At 45.5% G+C, this 18,211-nt stretch overlaps 1 protein-coding gene across 2 annotated transcripts in view; it reads right to left on the minus strand.

The window, feature by feature from the left end:
* FAM168A (family with sequence similarity 168 member A) overlaps positions 1-18,211 on the minus strand; it is a 131,185-nt gene that overhangs the window by 11,577 nt on the left and 101,397 nt on the right. For both annotated transcript variants that reach the window (XM_015632476.2, XM_015632483.2), the window contains one exon: positions 3,849-3,929. In XM_015632476.2, the coding sequence (XP_015487962.1) occupies positions 3,849-3,929 (81 nt within the window). The remainder of the gene's footprint in view (positions 1-3,848; positions 3,930-18,211) is intronic.

Consider the following 18,211-nt stretch of genomic DNA (forward strand, 5'->3'; position numbering starts at 1 on the left):
ACCTGCCACAAAATCAAGGCAATTTGGGTTGGAGATGGCTGGGAGATTGCCATAGCTCTGGATGTTCTTCATTAAATCATGGATCCTCAGAGAATCCATCACTTAAAACTACACAAAAGGTGGATCAAAGAGGCTTCCAGGAACATTAATGCCTCCTGGTCCTTTGCAATAATTCACAATCCAGCCATGACTATCTAATATCATTTACGGGCTACCTCCAACCAGAGTCTTCTGGATTTGGTTTATCCTCTAACCTAAAAATAAATAAAATAAAGAGTTTTTATCCATTATCAGTTTAATCCCTAGCAAATCAACCAGTGAGAACTGAGCAAACAATGTGAGCTGTGGGTCTCTGCACCACTGGGACTGCTCTGTTTTCCTGACAGGACCTTTAGATGAGGTGGGAATGTTCAGGATATATTTTCAGTGGAAAAGACAAAAAATATGAGTCCTTTCAAGCCACTGTAGGATATCTTGCTTCCCTCTGATAACCTCATTTGTGATGGATACAGCCTCCATCCCTGAATGAAGTTTGCAATAAGCTTAATTCCCCAGGCAGTCCCGTGCCCGAGTGCCTCAAAAGGATGGGAGCATTTATCCTTGGAAAGCCTTGTGAGGCACCACAGGATAATCACCTCTCCAGAGCCCAAGACACCCCTTAGGGGACCCACTGGTGTCCCCAAAGAGTCGGTGGGCACCTCTAGAGGATGGCTCAGAGCACTGCTGATGCCCCAACTTCCTTCTGCAAAGCAGCCTTTCCTCCTGGCAGGATCCAGAAGCAGGAAGGGAGGATCGGAGCCTCCATCCTGTCCCACGACATTCCCACACAGATCCCTAATTTCTGAGCTTAGTTCTGCTCTGTAAGGACACTACTGCAAAGCCATTACTTTTGCCCTGCATTATTAATAAACACAGCTCCAACCTCAGCCAGCCTCCACGAGCAAAGTGTGTGTCCTACTTTCAGGAAAATAAAAAGGGAGGCTTTAATGAAAGAACTTAAAACAAAACAACCATGAGGAAGACGGAATGCCTGCGAGGGAACATGCACCAGGCTTAATGAAGACATACATAATTTTATTTTTTTTTAATTGTGTCTCTGCAGCAGAGTGATTTTAGATGCTCATTTTTGCATACTTGAAAGGGATTTTTTAAGAACAGTGTCCTAAAAAACAGGCTTATCGCAAGCATGCGTTTGCAGTGCTGGTGTTTTGCCTTGCCTTTGCCTCCCTCTATAAACAGTGGGAAAATGCAGCAAGAAAATCACACAAGGCAGGAATTTGAAGTGGAATGGAAAGGAATTGATAGAATCACAGAACATCCTGAGCTAGGAGGGATCAACAAGGATCATCCAGTACTATTCGTGCCCGTGCTTGTAGGGTTCCTCTGGAATAATCTGGGGAATAATTTAATACCTTTTGGGCTCAAACAGCAAACAGAAACTTGGCACTGGGAGAGGGAGAAATCAAGACTGGCTCCAGTTACCATTTCCCTTTCCTCACTGGAGGACTGGAGGACCCAAGGGGACTCCAGACTTCTCCAAGTTCCTCTGATGTTGTTACAAAGCTTAGGTCATTACATCATTTAATTTCCCACGTGGATCCCAGGATTTTGGGAACAACCATGAGCATTGCTGACTCCCAGTGAAGCATCAGGGGGTGTTGGGGGAACATCAGGGACAAAAGCACATGGGATTTGAAAACCAGAATTATCTCCACTCAGGGGTTGATCTCCCACCAAGACTTTGCCTGGAATCCAGCAAAATTCATGAGGTTTGAGGCAAGAGACATCTGAGAGTGAGCAGGAGCAGGGAGGATGATCAGGCTGGGACAGGATGGTTCCATCCAACAGGCCTTGCTTGCAGTTACCTCCCAAGAACCCAGAAACCACAAGCTCTTCCCACCCTTTCCAACCTCTATTCCAAGCAGTATTGAGGGGCACCTTTCCCCGGTTAATCTCCATATGGAGAACCAGATGAACCCTTGGTTTGTGATTGCTCTTTAGTGAGCTGGAGGGATTTCTGCCAGCAGGTACCACCTCCTTCTCAGCCTGAGAGCTTTGGAACAGGTCCTTGTCCATGGATGGGATGTCCTGGAGCAGTAATTCTGCTGAGAACATGCAGCATCTCTTTCTTTTTTAGACTCAATGTCTAAAATCCCTTAAAACATATTTAGAATTAGTCTGCCGTTTCAGAAGTCCAAGATTTTAACCCCCAAGCTGATTCCCAGTGTGTTTGAAGGACACCAGGAACACTCCAGGTTTTTTCCAGCCTCCTGTGTGACAGCAGCTCCTTCAATCTAAGGAAACACTCTCTGTACTGATGAAGGTTTTAACTGAGCCGCTGAACCACAGAATTAGTTCAGCCCAATTCCATTTAACACAGTTGAGGATGCTGTCACTCTGTCACATGTCCCCACTGCTGGGAGATTTTATGGCACTTCTTTTCCATCACTTAGCTCACAAAATCTCTTCTTTCTTTCCTCCTGGAAGTCTGCTTTCCATTGAGAAGGGACCACTGAGTGTAGTGCTGGGAGGTCCTGAGCAGCAGAGCCTGCTCCTGCTTCCCAGAGTGGTTACAATGGTTTAATATCCTGCTGTGATATTAAATTGTATTTATTTCAAGAGCTGTAAAAATTGTTTAGAACAGAACTACAGAATTGTTTGGGTTGGAAGGGACACTAAGGACAATCCAGTTCCAACCCTGTGCCTTGGGCAGGGACACCTTTACCTAAACCAGCTCTCTCCAACTTGGCCTCAAGATTTATGGGAAATTCTACAAAAGTTTAAGCATTTTCATTTCAATTTTAATTTCTGAATTTTAGTCTTCCTAGTTTCCTCTCTAGTTTAATGCTTAGCTTTATGTTCCCCACTGGAAGGTTTTTGTTCTCCATACAAAACGACCTGTCAGCTCTCCAGACATCAGGAGATTTCCAAGATGGAAATTATTAAATGGTGTCTAAGATGTATAAGAAGCAATACAGACCCCTCCAAAAATCCCTATCCTGCAAATGATTTGGGGTTTCCTCTCACTTGGGTGTTCCTTGGCCCCCTGCCCACTCAGTGGAGGAGCTGCTGTCTGCACGACTGGGAACAAGTGACATTTTATAACATCCAGGCCAAAATTCTGGAATGCTGCAGTATTTACATTCCTGCCTGAGCAGGGAGGACATTGCCAGCCTCTGGCAGGACAAGCTACTAATAAATTTATGGGTTTTTTCTTATTCTATGGAGTTGTTTTCATTTAATTCTGCCAGTATTTTATCCTTCAGGGGAATTTGAGGGTGGTCAGGACAAATCCAGGGGAAAAAAAATTGTTTCATGTTCCACGTTAAGGCTTTAATGGGAAGAAATGCAGCTAAAGACCTTATTAAAAGCACATAAACCCAAACAGAACACGACAGATCCCTTCCAGAATCATCCACAATAAACAGTTTTATGGAATATGTGTAAACTGTGATGTGGAGAAGACAAAACCAAAAGATTTTGGCAACAAACCCTTCATTCCTGTTTCATCAGCCTTGGAAAGCGCCTGAGCCTGGGGATCCACTGATTTTATGACAACTGGGAGACTGAAAACTTGGCAATTAAGGGGACAGAGGGTTTAGCAAGACTGGCAAAAAGTCCAATTTTTTGTTCTTTATGCAAGCAGCTCTTCCTGCTGCACATTGAGCTCCATTTGGGAGTGTTAAAATCCTGCAGCTCTTCTGAGGCAAAACCATTCAGAATAAACATCTCAAGCAACCAAAATTTGAATCGAAGGGTGAGATATTATTATCTTATTTTTCATCTCCAGTGTGTGCTGGGAAGTGGATGAGCAAGGAATGTTTCCAGGCTTTTTGCAGGATTTTTACCTGGGGCGTAGCCAGGGCTGCTGGTTGGATACATGTTGGGATTGTAGGCCGGGGCAGCGGTGGGATAGCCCGTTGGATAACCTGAAAGGAGAGAAAAACAGGAATTAGGATTTTATCAGTCAAGGAAGGATGGCAACCCTAAAAAGCAGTAAACAATCTGTGTGAGCACAGAGGACACCGAGGGAGAACACAGGGGGATGCTCTGGGAATAGGAAGGACTGTGATGGTGTTCCAGACTTACATGTGACATCATCAATATTTCATCTTTATTCCTGTAGGAAACAAGGATCAGAATGCAGAATGCAGGTGTGCTCACTGTGATTTGGAGAAAACTGCTGGGAAAATTCATACTCTGAATGGAATTCAGGTACAAAACCCCACCAGCACAGCAAGATGGGAGAGTTTCCTGGGCTGCATGGCAGCACTTTGGAGAGCTCAGCACTTGCATTAAGCAGAGTTTCTTGCTGCAGGGAAGGCAGGGATCCTGCAGGAGAACAGGGCAGCCTTGTATTCACCCATGGCTGCACAAGTGCCAGTCCCAGGAGGGACCCAATGACCTGCCAGGCCACCTGGAAGGAACGCGCTCGGACCCGCTGGAGCCGCGCAGGGTTTAATGGGCACTTTGGGGAGGGCTGCAGAGCATCTTCAGTTTGCATCAGCCTCACCCAGACAGGTCAGAGGGAATTCAGGGCAATTGTGTGATGGAAGTGGGGGGCTGGAGATTGTGGCACACCCCAGAGCTTGTGTGCACCCACACAGTGCAGGTGTTCAGCATCCAACTCCTACTTCACTGGAAATTCCTGTCCTCTGTGGAGACCACAGACACAACCTCTGCACCTCAGTCTGCTCCTTTTCCACACAATCACACAATGTCTTGAGTGGGAAGGGCCCCACAAGGATCATCCAGGGCAGCCCTGTCCCTGCCCAGACCCAACAACCCCACCCTGGGCATCCCTGGCAGCGCTGGCCAAAGGCTCCCGGAGCTCTGGCAGCCTCGGGGCCGTGCCCATTCCCTGGGGAGCCTGGGCACTGCCAGCACCCTCTGGGGGAAGAACCTTTCCTTAAAACCCAACCTAAACCTCCCCTGGCACAGCTCCAGCCCTTCCCTGGGTGCTGTCACCATTTTGCTCCTCATTTCCTTCAATTCCTTGGAAGTTTTCCCTACTGAAAAGAGTAACACCTGAATGACTCCATCCTTCTCGGGTGCTGCTGAGTAAATCCCCCTGGCAGAGTGAACGGGACCCGTTAAATCCTGCTTTGCTGGTGGACAATTTGGCTTTGCTGTGTGTCACCACCCGCTTTATCTGTGTGTCCCCTTGGCCACCATCCCAGAGCAGAGCCAATGGAATGGCCCTTGGAGAATGTTTCCATGCCAAGCCCCACTGATACTGGCTGTTGGCTGCCAGCAAAGGCTGGAAGGAGGTAATTAGCAGTGGATTTACACCCGTCCTTTTTAATATTTTATTTTATTTTATTAAATAAAAGTGAGTGTGGGTCCATCCTTCCCTCTTCTGAGCCACAAAGCACAGTCCCCCCTCCCATGCCCCAAATCCCAGTGCTTTCAAACCCTGGCACCGCTGACTTCTGTGGCAAAATGTTGAGGTTCATTTGAATAAATCTAATTCAACAATCATGACCGCTGTACTGGAATAAATGACTGGATGTTCTACCCTCTCATTTTCATCAGTGATATATTTGGCTTCTAAATCAGGTTAATTAAAAATTGCTGTAGTTAATGTTGGATAAGCAGCAGTTTAACAGATTTTTTTTTTTTTTAGGCTACACAGAACTCTGTTGTCATCGTACCCAGGAATATCTGAAGCCTTTCAGCAATCAAGAAGCTCCTTAAAAAGTTATTTGCAGATCCAGTGATTGCAAGCAGAGCATTAATGATGAAGAGATTAAATCAGAAATATCCCTTCTCTCCAGTTCATGAGAAGATAACCATGTCTTTTCCAGGACATGCACTGCTCCACACTCTCCCTGTTTCCTCCTGACAATCTGGCCAGGGGTGCTAAACCAACTCCAGTTCACTTCTTGAGTATTTTCCTTAAAATCCTCCCACCTGAGTTTCTCCACGGGGTTTTGCCTTTCTGGAACATGGTTTAGTGGAATCCCAGACTGGTTGGGGTTTGAAGGGACCTCAAAGATCATCCAAATTCCAGCCCCCTGCCACGGGCACAGATGATGATGGCTGTGTGTGCCATGGCGTTGGGAAGTCCCTTGCTCACTTGCAAGGGATCTAGATGACAGTCTCTTGGGGACCCAAGAGGTTCTGCTGACCTTTGCTGCTGGAAAATCTCCCCAAATAAGCCCTGAATCCCACAAACTGCTGCAGTCTTTAGTAATAATCCTTAATTAACAGTCCTTAGTCACCAGCCATGACAAACACAGTCCTGTGGGGTCACAAATGTTCCACCTGTGCCCTGTGAGGTGCCACCAGCACTCACCCACTGTCAAATTCAGGGAAAAAACCTCCTTTAGTCAGACCAGAATCGGGGTTTTATGTTAAGAAAAGAGCCTGAAGTAAGCCAAACCACAGGAAAAGTGTGGCTTTGGGTAAGATTTTCCATCCAGCCAAATATTGAAGGATTTATTTCAGGCAGGTGGAGGCAACTGCTCATTTACAGAATCACAGAATTATTTCACTTGGAAAAGACCTTCAGGACCATCAGGTCCAACCGCACCCCAGCACTGCCAAGGCCACCACTAACCCATGTCCCCAAGTGCCACATCCACACCTATTTTAAATCCCTCCAGGGCTGGGACTCAATTGGTCTTTCTCCTTTTATTTTTGGGTTTAGTTTCTGCTTGGCAGGACTCTTCCTTACTGTGGTATCTTTTGTTGTTCTGAAGGTAAGTCATGGCTGGGTTTGGATTAATTTCGGCTCCAATGAATACGATTTCTATCAAGGAAGCTTTAATAGCTTTGGATGCAAAAAGAAGCTCTGCTCTGCACTATCTTCCACTCTGATCTCATAAACTTTGATAAGTGCTGACCTCCAGCAAGAAAACTTGTCCTTTCTATTTTAAGGCAAAGCAGAGATGGGAAAGGTAGAGGAAAATTAATGTGGTTTGCTCCTTTTTTTGGATATAGCGAAAAATAAGAAAGTAGCAGAATCTGGGGCAATTTGTGCCAGAAGAAACATGCCTGGAAATTCCCAGCACTCAAAATCCAGCAGGTTTAAAAATACATGAGACATTTTTTATTTAGCAGGGTCTGTTGTGATTGGACAAAGGGAAAGGTTTCAAACTGAAGGAGGGTTGATTTAGATGAGATATGAGGAAGACATTTCTTACAATGAGGGTGATAAAACATTGGCACAGGGTGCCCAGAGAAGCTGTGGCTGAACCTGGATCCCTGGAAGTCTCCAAGGCCAGGCTGGACAGGGTTTGGAACACCCTGGGATAGGGGGAAGGTGTCCCTGCTTGGCAGGGGGTGGAATGGGATGAGCTTTAAAGGTCACTTCTGACTCAAAACTACTCCATAATCCTATAAGTTTTATATCATATCGGTTTTCAGTCTTTATAATTTGTTTGTTGGCTCTTCTTTATGCCCCAAATAATCCCAAATAAAGCTCCCACATGGAAGCAAAAGCTGTGGTCCCCCATGGTGGTCCCCATGTCTTACATTCCCTTGGGTACTAAACAAAGTCTGGATCCAACCACCAGGAATGACCTCAGGAGAGGTGACAACACCAAAGCATCCAGCATCCTGCTCTGATTTTCCTCCTGGGAAACCTAGGAGACCTCCTGTAAATCCCTGTTCCTGTTGCTGACACTGCTGCCCTCCTGCCACGTCTGTCCTGCCTCGTCACCTTGAATGAAAAACAGCAGCAAGAGGCTCAAACCCCCTTGACATGCAAATGTCAGCAACACAAAGAAAATATCCTTTGCTTTCTATGGATCTTCACATGACAAGACTCTTGTCTCTGCTGGGCTTGAGGCTTTGCAGTGGTGCAGAAGGAAAGAAAATGAGATGAAAAATATTGAACAAAATTTATTAGATTCCTCGTAGAAGAAATCCAAAGTTGTTTTGTGGCTTATTTTAATTTAATATCATCTCCACAATCAATAGGAGTAAGAAAGGCAGTGTTCATTTAATCTCCTCCCCAAGGAAAACACACAGCACTCCAGCTCTGGGAAGCACTGACTGAGCTGCCTTAAGAATTACCACACAATAACTGTGCAAAGCAAAAAAGCACACAGGGCTGCATCAAGTGGGTATTTAAAAGCCATCTTTAATTTTTCATGTATTTTAAATGTTTCTGTATCAAAATCATCTGAGTAACACCCAAACAATGGCAGCACACAAGTGCTGAGGCTCTGAAGGTTCTCTTGAAATTCCTGAAAGAGAATTTGCTTCTCCTTGGCTACAGAGCCCATGCTTTGGTCCTGTCTCAGCCTCCCACCCCCTGGGAGTTGTCACTTACAGCACTGAATTCCAGAATGTGCCAGTTCACTTTTTCAAGAGTAGTTTCATTGACCACTATCTGATCAAGGCCTTAATTGCTACATGCAGCTGACATTAATTTACAAGACAAAATATTCTCCTTCATTCTTTTTCTTTGCGAGTCTCAAGCAGTGCAGACTCCTGAAAGTGGCCTGTGTGTCACAAGGATTTTTACAGGGACACATGATAAAGTCCTTTATCTAAGGGCAGGACAAAGCACTATAAAACCACACTTCAACTCCTTGAACCAAGGACTCCAGCTCCACTGCTGCAATTGAGAGCTCATTAACCACCAAGCCCAGAAGGAGAAGCCAGGCAGCCACACCAAACTGTCCCTCTTGTGGCATTCACTGCTCCCAGGTGGGTAAAGAGGAGAGATTCTTTGCTGCCCAGGGCAGGGGTGAGTCCCCATGCCTGAATCCACGTGGATGTGGTGCTCAAGGACGTGGGTCAGCGGTGGCTTTGGCAGTTCTGGGGCAATGGTTGGACTCAGTGATCTTGGAGGGCTTTTCCAAGCTGATTCTGTGTTACCAATGCTCCCTCTAAACCCTGTTAACCACTGCCCATCCCTTTGTTTCTGCTGAGTGACAGCTTTGAAGCTGCAGCAGCCCCAGGAACATTTCTGCTTTATGATCACCTCCTCGGGTCAGCCAGATGGAGCCAAAGCATTTTCCCCTGCAAAACACTTTCATGTTCTATTTTAAGCCCATCCAGCATTTCTCATTCTTTATTGCCCAGCCCTCAGAAACTCTTCAAAAATAGGATTTACAAGCACCTTCTCAGGACAAAAACGTGAGAAACTTCATGCCTTCAACTACATGCAGCTGTAAATCCATTCCCTTTAGAGTGATTGGGAATTTATTCCTGCAGAAAATCACGTTGGCAAATGAATGTGCAGATCTGGCACTTGAGGAATTACCCCAGAAGTGAGAAATGAGAGAGCAGACACCATGTAGGCTCCCTGGCACAGCTCCACCAAAGCCTCCACCAGCCAGACTTGCAGCCAAGGCCCTTGAACGTTGATTGCTGGGAGCAGTGACACCGGAAAGAATGTGCCTGGCCACGTGCTGGAGAGGGGACACGGAGAAAAGAGCTGGGAAAGACATCTGGGAACTCATTGTGCCCTGGAAACCAGCCTCCAGAGATGAAGAGCTCCAGCATTTCCAAAAGGACTTGCAGCAGGGGTGTCATCAAAGCTTGCTCTCCCATGGCATGAGCCAATCTCATTCCAGAAGGATCTTCCCAGCCTGCCTGGCTCCTCACACAGCTGCAGAGCTCTGGGCTTAGGCCGTGCATCTCCTCCTGCCTTTTGGGGAGCTGTCCCCAGGGAATATCCCTCGGCACATGGGATTTAGGGAGGTCACCTCTGAGCAGCTTCTTACCCAGGGCATTGCCAGACCTTCCCTGCTCAGTGGGAACTGTTTAAAACATCTCTGGGTGAATCCTGCTCTGCTAGCTCAGGGCAGGAAGGATGGGATATCCTTTCCTTTCTTCCCTCATCACACAGATCCATTTTTGTGTGATGGGACACACTTCCATGGCCAGTTCTCCTAGCCTCTCCTTGGACAAGCAGTCAGGTAAATGCACCTGGGGGCATTTACCCTCCTCCAGGGGCTGGAGCAGGTTCCATTTCCCACTGATCATCCCACAGAACCACAGCTACCCCATCACTCACTCGCCGCCTTGCCATGAAACTATTCCAGCCCACTCATGCTAAATGGATGTAAAAATAGAGGAAAAGCTGAAAGCAAGGGTGGGACTGTTCTGAAGAGCAAGTTAATGGATGGTTGAGAATCCAGCATTTCTGAAGGCTCTGAGGATAATAAATACATTTGTTCCCATGAAAAAATGCCACCCCCTTATTACTGTTTCAAGGCTCATCAGCCCAAGAGTGGAGCAGTCAAATGAATGTGGATGCACCAGACACAGCAACGACTTTAAAAAAAGATTTGCTCTCACATTTGACAATTTCACTCCTGGAGACCTTTTACAGTTGATTTTTTTTCCCCCTGAAGGGTCCTTCCATTTATATGAACAGCAGCTATTTCCTGCTCATTACCCAGAGCCATGCAAAACTGGCCTTCCACTGTCCCAGGCTGCTCCAAGCCCCATCCAACCTGGCCTTGGACACTTCCAGGGATCCAGGGAGGGATCCAGGGGCAGCCACAGCTTCTCTGGGCACCCTGTGCCAGGGCCTGCCCACCCTCCCAGGGAACAATTCCTTCCCAAGATCCCATCATTCCATTCCCAGCATTGTGAAGACATTACACAGGGGGAGGCAGGCTCCCCAGAAGGGGAGGCAGCTCTGGATTTGCAGAACAGAGGATGAGGAAGGAAGAGTGCAGGTCTTCTCTGGTGAGAAGATGTCTGTACCTCCTTCTGTCTTCCTTCCTCTCCCTCCCCAGGATCACAGCTTGATCCAGGGGGTGGTGAATTCCACTTGTGTGAAAGCACATGCTCCTTAAGGAATTCTCCTTATGGGTTAGCCACGTTTTTCATGGTGAGCACAACGCTTGGAGCTCCACAGGCATCACCCGTAACACAACCGTGCTGCTGCAACCTCACAGAGAAACCCAACGGCCCCAAAATGCTGACAAAACCCACAGGAATCTGGAGGGAAATACTTTCTTTTGATGACCATTTCCTTTATATTGCACAGACTCCTAAGAAAGGCCGGCTGACAGTGCTGGGAGCGGCAGAGGGGCCTCTGGCATGGGCTGATGGAGAGAAAACGTCCAGCTCCTGGCAGGACAGCTTAGACACGTGGCACTGCTTGTTTGTCTCCATTCCACAGGGTCACAGTGTTGACACAATGGGGTCCTGCCAGCCTGGAGGAGCTTTTCCCAGCTGGAGGTCAAAGACAAGGGGATGGATGCTGGGGCCTCCCTGCCCTGAGGAGCTGTAGAATCCTGGCTGCTTGGGAATCTGGCTGGGCAAGCGATGATTTTGCACAGCACTCAGAGCTCTTCCATGGGACTTTGTGGTTGCACGATGCCATATGTCAGCTGGAAGCTGTTTCCTTCATCATGCCAGGAATTAGGAGAATTTATGAGCCCAAAAAGATATTAAGAAAATGACAGAAGCACTGTTTTGGACACACATTGCCTTGATTTTCTCTTGCTCAGACTAAACTTGCTTGCAGACCGGTTTTTTAAGGCTCAATAGAGTTGCAAGCTGTTGGACACAAGAGATTGTTCCATTCTTATTTCAATTCACCCTCAGTTTTACTCCCCACCTATATCCAAAACAAACCTCCCAGGCCTTACTGCAGCTGTCTGGGTATGGGATGCATTTGGGTGAGCAAAACTCATCCTGAAAACTAGAAGCAACTGTCCAAAAATATTAGAGAGATTGTTGATTGCTTGCTGCACACACTATAAATAAACCAGAGTGACAGAACTTGTCAGACTGTCAATCAATATCACTTCTGGGCCAGAGACATGTGTCATATCCTCTCCTGTGTTCAGACAAGGCTCAGTGGGAAAGAAGTTCTGGAAAAGGGTTTAAGTTGTGCAATATTGATTCTCCTTGCAATGATTTGCTTTTGTTCTGTATTTGAAGAATCCAAAGTAGGATATGAACAGACCCTACTGATAAAATAAAAAGGTTTGTTGCTCCACAGGAAAGTGGAAGCCTGAGATAAAGAAGCTCCTTTGCAATTTTTCTTAAATACTGAATTGTGGCTCAGCTTTATCCAATAATGTTACCCAGGGAAATATTTAGCTGGAAAGATTTAAAATAAATTAACATGGTAGAAGAGTGCTCAGTTTGAAACAGACCATGTAGTATTAGAATCCCAGGATGGTTTGGGTTGGGAGGGACCTTAAAGCTCATCCAATTCCAACCCCTGCCATGGCAAGGACACCTTCCACTATCCCAGGGTACTCCAAGCCCATCCAACCTGGTTTTGGACACTCCCAAGAATGCCTTCATTTGCTTTTCAGTCAATATGCCATTTCCCTGAATTTGTGGAGGGTGAGGAGAGCCTCACCTGGATGCTCCTGGGCTGCTCTGGCAGAGTTTTTAGGGCAGCTCCAGAGGGGTGTGAAGGCCCTTCCTGGAGGAGTTGGGAATGGAAATGCAGACAGGACTCCATGCTCTCCACACCCTCAGGTTATAGCAAGATATTTACAATAACTGCTCAGAAAACTGCCCTTTGTGATGTCCAAAATGCACTTGTTCATCTGGCTAATTTTCAATCCATCCTTTTCAGCTCTGCTCCCAAGCCAGGAGCTAAAAAGACAATCAGTTCAAGCCCCAGTTTTCTGCTCCAGCTGTAATTCCTGCTCTGTCACAGAGTGTGGTCCATGCAAAACCTCTAATGTTCCAGCTAAGGAAAGGCAATTGCTCCAGTCTGCATTGCTTATGCCTTCCTAGATCCTGGAACTGGGAATTTGCCCCTGTTTTCTGTCTATCATAATTTCTTTTTTTCTGCCAAGCTGGTGTTTACAACAACTGGGTACAAAACAGAATCCTGGAATGATTTGGATTGTAAGAAGTGATGGCAAAAAGCTCCTTGCTTTTAGTTTTTATTATTCAAAATGCTTGAAGTGAACTTTTCAGGTTTGGATCTGCCTTAAAAAAATGGTATTTCAGGTGTGTGGCCAAAGCCAAGGTGCCCAGCACTGCCCTGAGTATGATCAACAATTAATACAACAGAAGCTGCCTGGTAATTAATCAATAATCCATCAATTAATTGACTAATTAAGTCTCTCTATAGCACAAACACTCTCCTGGCTCCCATCTTTGCTTTTTCTACTCCACACTGTCCTCTGGCATTGGCAGCATCCTCCTGATTTCATCCTTGATTCACACCCTTAAATAACATCTCTGGGGACACCAAATTTCCTATTTCAGCTCATTTTAGTAACAGGCAACTCCAGAAGAGTAAAAAAACAGTTACAAATCAAATTACTGCCCCAAAGGGCTGGTGTGAAAGTACAAACGTAGTGATTTTCATTTGCAAAGCTAAAAATCCAAAATGATAAAATATTTAGGGTTACAAGAAGAAGCCAAACTCAAAATTCAGGTTCAGGGATCACAACAGCCTTAGACATTGAAATTTTTAAATGCTCATTAACTTTCAAATGTCCATATGGTATTTTGGACATTTTGGCCTCAGACCAGAGAAGTGAATTGCTCTCAAATCCATTGGCTATGGACAAACACAGCAGCAGATGGAGCACACAGAGAATATTAACAAAAGCAGGTTTTGGGTGTTAAAAGGCTTAATGGGTCTCTCACATGTATTTGGGCCAGGAGATCAGATTCAAATTGTGCTTGGGGGGAGCTGAGAATCCCTAATATTTGAACTGGCAAAACTCCACAGTGCTGTTTGAAAAGCAGCTCTGGTGGAAATAAAATCTGATTTCACCAGTTTGGAAGTGCAAAGGTTCTGTCAGAAAGGCAGCAGGGATACAGGGATCCCATGATGATCCCTTATCTCAAGGTTTTTGTTATTGATTTTCCAGCCAAGAGCTGGGATGAGATTCCCTGACTGTTACACCTGACCCTGAGAACCCCACCAGCTCCTGCCCAATTCACCAAAATCCAGGGAGGAAGAACAGCACTGGAATCATGGGGCTGTGCAGCATTTACTACTTCTGGTTCATAAACTAAGTTTTTCAACCCCTAAAGAAGTGTTCTAAACCATGTTCATGTCCTATAATCCCTCTCCTAAAAAAAACCACAACCCAAACTCATTTCTGGGAATACTTGAATTGGAGTTATGTTTTTGCACTGGATGTTCTGATACAGCATCTCTTCAGAAAGCTTGGGAAGATAAAAAAATAAATACAAAAAAGCAAATAGAAATCCCTTCCTTCCATCCTGTAAATATTTTATTCCTTACAAAAAGCCTGGAAGAAACTCCAAACATAATAAACCCCACAGCTGAGGGGTGACAGCCTAGGATCTTTTAGCACAGTTTTCATTTGCTTGCTTTAAAACAAAGATTTCTACACTAGTCCAGCTCAGCAAAAGAAAGCGATTACTAATTAAGTAAATTACATTTTATGGTTGAAATGCAATCCTCCTGGTTGCTCAAGCAGGTAAAAAGTGATAAATTTATGGTAACTCCTCTTTTACTTGTTTTTTGACACAGGCAAGCAGGCAGCCTTGTTTAAAAAAAAAAATCACAAGATTTGTGTGGGGCAATTATTTTACATGGATAACTGAGAGACCACTGTGACTGTCAGGATGGATGGCAGATGGAGAGCGAGGGAGGAGGATGGAAATTTTCTTCATGGAAAGGATTGTCCAGGCTGCCCAGGGAAGTGGTGAAGTCCCCATCCCTGGAGGGATTTAAAAATCCAGTTTGCTCAAAGCTCCATCCAACCTGGCCTTGGAGACTTCCAGGGACAGGGGGAATTAAATGTCCTTGGGGCACTCTCTGCCCCCTCATTTTAGAAGGGCAGCATTGGGTGGTGTTTAGGGAATAGCTGTGACTTTAACATCCTCCAAGGATTTGGGGATTCTGTGCTGTGCTCCCAACAATCCTCTCAGGAATTCCATCCAGGAGCCGACTTCTCGGCAGAAACGTGGGGACCTGGCAAATCCAAAATGAGTCATCATACTGCAGGTAGTGAGGCTGCCTTAAAAATAACACATCCAGTGTGGCTGGGAAACAGCAAAAAGGATCAGCAGTTCCCTCCAGGAATAGCAAATTAGAGTAATGGACTGGGATGGAAAAGAGAGAGGGAAAAAGAGAAAAGCTCAGAAGTTAAAGAAGTGAAAGGCACGATGTCGAGCAAAATAAAACCAGAGGATTCACATCAGCCCCCTCCTGTACTGGGGGCTGCTGGGTTGGAAAATCAGCTTAAAAAAGAGAAGATGACTAATTATGGTTTGGGACTCACAGTATCAGCAGGCTTCAGTTTTACCAGCAGAACCTGAGGGATCATTTAAGTGAGGAGCGTAGATAAGGAGAGGGAACAGGCATCTAGAGGAATCTCTTGGATGGACTTAAAAAGTATCAGAAAAACTAACAGAATAAAATTACTATTAATTCATGGCATCAAATATACTTTGTAAAGTATCATTTGAGGCACTTGAAACTGAAAAATAGCAATATATACACATAGGTATGGATTATGGAGAGAATCACTGAATGGTTGGTGGAAGGGGACATTAAAGCCATCCCATTCCCCCCCTGCCATGGGCAGGGACACCTTCCACTACCCCAGGCTGCTCCAAGCCCTGTCCAACCTGGCCTTGGACACTTCAGGGATCCAGGGGCAGCCACAGCTGCTCTGGGCAACTTGTCTTCTCTACAGAGCCAAAACTCCTGGCAGGTTTTGTCTTCTGCCTAAAAATGTTAACAGGAACAGTTGAGAAATAAAGGATGGGCTGAGGTTGTGCCTACATTTAAAAAGAACTACAATAGGTCAAATAAACCAAGTTTGTATTTATCCTGGCACAACATGACTGGCAGCACACTGTCCCTCAGTGGTGCTTCTGTAGGCAGTGGTGCTGCTTTCCCTTTAGATCCCCTGAAATCCTCCTCTGCCTGGATTTGTGCCTCCCACTCCATCTCAGCACATCAGAGACCTCCCATCAACCACAAAGTCCTGGTCTACTTCCAAGCAGGGCAAGCAGAAACAGCATCTATTTTATTGGATAGGGTTATTTTAAAAGCTCTATGTAAAGAATGCATTTAAATGATTCTAAATCCTCAGCTCTATAAAACACTGAGACAATTTCTCATCTCTCTAAGCTCTTTATGGATTCACACATTACACACATTGCCTGGAGAAGCTGTGGCTGCCCCTGGATCCCCAAAGTTTCCAAGGCCAGCTTGAACAGGGCTTGGAGCAGCCTGGGACAGTGGAAGGTGTCCCTGCCTGTGATGGCAAAGGAGGCTCTGAGGAAGCTTTTCCAAGGCCTAAAGAAATCGGCAACTTCCTCCAGGAATCTGGTTTTAACAGACTGATTGGAAATGGAGCAGCCTTAGGAAACTCTCCTGAAGATTTTGCTGCTTCTTTTAAACACAAGCAAGTGGCAGTTCCAGGTCACCTGGCAAACATCAAGTGGGTCAAACGCAGTTTGATGTCACCTCGGTGCATGGTGACATCAGTGGTCAGGCAGTGCTCCTGTTCAATGCTAATGAACTTCTGCAGATTTTCAGGACAAAATCAATGCATTACAATTAATTTATCCCAGTGACTGTCCTGCAGGATCTCCTCACTGCAATAAATCAAGACAAACCACGACTGAGCACCAGTTCCATTTCCTAGGTGGAATTCTAACGTGTGGCACTCACCCCCTGCTTGCCCAGGTCACCAATGGCTCAAATCTAAGCTGCTGTCCTTAAATAAAGTAAAATGAGACCTGAGATCCAAAATCCAGCTGAAGCCAAGCGGTGCCACAGCACTGCCATCAAGAACTCAGCTTTCTGCTCCATTCCTTTTCAAAAATTACAGGACCAACAGCAAAGAAATTGAGAAACATAACAAGCATTGAAAGACTCCCTTTTAGCATTTAATTTCCAGTAAGACAAATTAATGAGAACTCTATTAGAAGTCTGGAATTTTCTAAATTTACGTTGGAAACGTTTCAGGAAATGTGTTTTAGTTCAAAGTATCACAGAATCACAGATGGTTTGGGTTGGAAAGGACCTTAAAGCTCATCCAATTCCACACCCCTGGAGTGGGCAGAGGCACCTTCCACTATTCCAGGTTGCTCCAAGCCCCATCCAACCTGGCCTTGGACAGTTGCAGTGATCCAGGGGCAGCCACAGCTTGGAAAATGTATCTGACTTGCAAATGTCAAGGAGAAGAAATGACCTGAGGCCAGTTTGTCACTGTCACAGCTCCGGTTGAGTAAGTTTTAAAAATGCATGAAGACAATCATCTCTTTTTGCAGCAGAATTTTCTCCCTATCAAAAATACACTAACACACAAATACCTCAAGAGTTTTAATCTAAAATAGCTTTATAAAAGGCTCTCACAGGCTATAGGTCACAACTAAAAATGCTTTTAATGCCATAAAATAGGAAGCAAAGTTTTACAGCAGGATATTTTGTATAAAATTCCAAACTGCTTTGAGTTGGAAGGGACCTTAAAAAATATCTCATTCCAACCCCCTTCCATGGCAGGGACATCTTCCACTATCCCAGGCTGCTCCAAGCCCTGTCCAACCTGGCCTTGGACACTTCCAGGGATCCAGGGGCAGCCACAGCTTCTCTGGGCACCCTGTGCCAGGGCCTCACCACCCTGACAGGGAGGAATTTTTTCCCAATATCCCATCTAATAAAGTCATTCCATGATCATATTCTCAGTGTTGAGAACTGTTATGAGTCCCATGGCAGGTTGCTGGAGAAATTTATTCCTATAAATACAGGCCTCTGGGATCCAAAGTTTGATCACAGTGCCTTGGACTGGTCCAAGGTTATCAGCCAAGTGGAGGAAAGGAATTTCCAGAATGGGCCTATTTAACAGCACAAGTATTTCAGGAAGGGAATTATTGTGGGTATGATGTCACACATTCCAGAGAACATTTAGATGTGCTCACTAAAAGGAAAGAATGCAATGGAAGGAATAGAAGAGATTAGAGTGGAATTGTTCAGTTGGAAGGGATCTACAATAATCAATCCAGCTGCAAACTGGGTTCAGTTCAAAGGTTCAGTCAGTATAAATTGATATCTGCAGCTTCAGTGTTCACCCTGCAGGAACCTGAAAAACTGGAGAATAAAAGATGTTTAGGAGATCAGCTCTGGGAAAATCCCTTCTCCTCCAAGGTAAAAGCAACAGCACGATCCTGGGAAATACATCCCACATACACAGAGTCCATACCCCAGCAACATCTACTTATGTGCTCCTTTGCTCTTTCCACAGGGCTTCCACAGACTTCCATTCCATTCCATTCCATTCCATTCCATTCCATTCCATTCCATTCCATTCCATTCCATTCC

Source organism: Parus major, chromosome 1 (assembly GCF_001522545.3).
Source record: "Parus major isolate Abel chromosome 1, Parus_major1.1, whole genome shotgun sequence".
Lineage (NCBI taxonomy): Eukaryota > Metazoa > Chordata > Aves > Passeriformes > Paridae > Parus > Parus major.